Below are 2632 nucleotides of genomic sequence, written 5' to 3'. Positions count from 1 at the left end.
GAGGAGGAGGAGGAGGAGGAGGAGGAGGGGGAGGAGGAGGAGACAAAAACAACGACAAGGAAGAGGGTGATAAAAGCTGAACATTGATTTAGAAGAATTGGTAAGGATCATTTTTCCGTGGATCAGAATTGATTTTGATTTCTCTCTGTTTCCAGGGGTTACAGCTTGAGTACATCCATGGCTACCGTGGGTTTGATGCCAGGAGTAACCTATACTATGTGAATGATGGAGCAGACATTGTGTACCACGCTGCTGGGGCCGGCATCGTTCATAATCTGTCATCAGGTATAAACTATTGACACTGCATTGTTAAGCACAGGCAATCAGAGAAGCAAGCAAATCAAAGCAGTCAAAACTTGAATTGGAAGTGGACCAAAAGACCAAAAGTGCTCTTTTTGTTGAAAATTCAAAAAAAAAAAAAGGAAAAAAAAAAGAATTGTGCTTGGAGGTCACAAGGGAAGCTATAAGAAGGTTTAACCAACTATCTATGTGTTTAGACAGATAATCGCAACCTCTTAGGAATGGCAAAGGCACTGCCTTGGCAAGTTGTGTTTGTGATCATTACAAGCCAATTGCTATTTTACTTTTCTCTCTTTACCATGCTAGCTACCCGTGGAAGGGAACACGGCCTAAATTTCTTTCCCTCCTTGGATGTTAAAGGTCATTGTCAATCTATGATGAATGATCTGTTATTATCATTATTATTGAAGCTGCAAGAGACTGGAGTAGAAAGTCACTTTAAAAAGCTTGTATAACAGCCTCAGCACAGGAAGTTTGTAATTTCTTGTAATGAAGCTCTTTAAAACTTTTTGTGATAATTATAACAATGATACTGTTAAACCTGCTCAAATGGCCACTTGTTCAAGACAGTTACCTGTACAAATGACCTCCTACTATTTCTTCCCATTGCTTAAAAAAAACAACATTTGAATGACACTGTCCAAGATGTCCATGTGCGAAGGACAACCACTTTCTCATTGACAATTAGTGGCCATTTTGAACAATTTCAATTGTAATTGCATTCATATAGCGCATAACCATGTTCCACTGCATGCTCTATGCACGTTACAACTATTTATAATTACCCCAATGGATACTAGAAAACACCGAAACATTGTTTGACTTGATGCTAGAATTTTGGGATTTTGAGGTTAGATCTATTTCTGGCTCTGAATTGAATTTTTTTTTCTAAAGTAACCTTGCAATTGAAGAAAAACAAAAATTGAAGGGCCTGGAGTTCTCTATCTGTAAACTGAAAATGAAAATAAAACAGGAAGTCCTGCCTCTAAATAACTTATATAATGTGTTGGAAATGGTGTAAACCTCAAACATGATACAAACTCAAGAGTTGAGAGTGTATTTTTAAAAAATAAAACACTGTTTAGATGTTATAGGACTCAATATTTAGTTTTACTTTCTTCTGTCCTTTCGCTTTCTTTATGTCCGTCTATCATCTTTCTTGCTCTCAGCAGTGTACTACCCTGACTTTTTTATAATGAAGTAGAGTGTATGTGTTAGTGTGCACAGTGTGTAACTGTGTATGCATTTTTGTGTGTATGTGTTAGTATCCGATATGCATATGAGTGTATGTGTGTGTGTATGCACATTTGTGCTTTTTTGAGGGTGTGTGTGTGTTTGTGCATCTTCCTTGAGAATGAAGTAGAAAGCGTACTTTTTAATTTCTGATGTATAGCTGAAATAGATTAGATGACAGAAAAGAAATTGATGTCGATTTGCTTTTCTTTAACTCTACCAAATTCTGTTTTCTTCTACAGGCACTCAGAGCTTTTACCTTGAGCACTCAGATGACATTATCTGTCTGGACATTAATCAACATCCAAAGTTCAAGAACATAGTGGCCACAGGTCAGATTGGCAACAATCCATCCATCCATGTGTGGGATGCGGCCAGTAAAGAGACTCTGTCGGTCATCCAGGGTGGCCATTCTAAGGGCATCTGCTCCGTGGACTTTTCCTGTACGGGGAAGAATTTGGTCAGTGTTGGCTTGGAGGATGAGCATAATGTCACAGTATGGAGGTGGCAGGATGGTGAGTGTGATAATGCATAGACATACACACACATGCACGCACACACACACACACACACACACACATACACACACACACACACACACACACATACACACATACAAAGATAGAGAAAAAGAAAAAGAAACTGAGGCAGAGGCAGAGGCAGAGAGAAAAAGAAAGACAGAGACAGACAGACAGACAGACAGAGAGAAAGACACACACAGAGAGAAAGAGACAGAGACAGACAGACAGACAGACAGAGAGAAAGACACACACACAGAGAAAGAGACAGAGACAGACAGACAGACAGACAGACAGACAGACAGACAGACAGAGCGTTAGAAAGAGAGAGAGAGAGCTCAGGCAGCTCTCTAAATAATATAATCACGATTAACCCGACACAATCATATTGCTCTGATCGCAAAGGCTTAGCGTGGGATTTCACTAGTCACGACCATCGGGTGATATGTCCATTATTTTCGTCTTGCATGCATTCTCAAATGAATGAGTCTGACCCAAGGAGTTTAGAACTAATGGAGCCTCCTCTCTCTCTTCGCGGCGCCACGAGTAGTACGCCGCGGTGGGGGTCAAATATGGCCGCC

General features: G+C 40.2%; 1 protein-coding gene across 2 annotated transcripts in view; it reads left to right on the top strand.

Moving 5' to 3' along the window:
• The window catches only part of LOC101856313 (echinoderm microtubule-associated protein-like 6), a gene marked incomplete in the record, with an annotated part of 44350 nt that overhangs the window by 27227 nt on the left and 14491 nt on the right, over window positions 1-2632 (top strand). For both annotated transcript variants that reach the window (XM_013087010.2, XM_013087007.2), the window contains 2 exon segments: window positions 156-285; window positions 1776-2048. In XM_013087010.2, the coding sequence (XP_012942464.1) occupies window positions 156-285; window positions 1776-2048 (403 nt within the window).

This window comes from Aplysia californica, unplaced genomic scaffold (assembly GCF_000002075.1).
Source record: "Aplysia californica isolate F4 #8 unplaced genomic scaffold, AplCal3.0 scaffold00020, whole genome shotgun sequence".
In the NCBI taxonomy this organism is placed as follows: domain Eukaryota; kingdom Metazoa; phylum Mollusca; class Gastropoda; order Aplysiida; family Aplysiidae; genus Aplysia; species Aplysia californica.
This window is presented reverse-complemented; position numbering and strand designations above follow the sequence as displayed.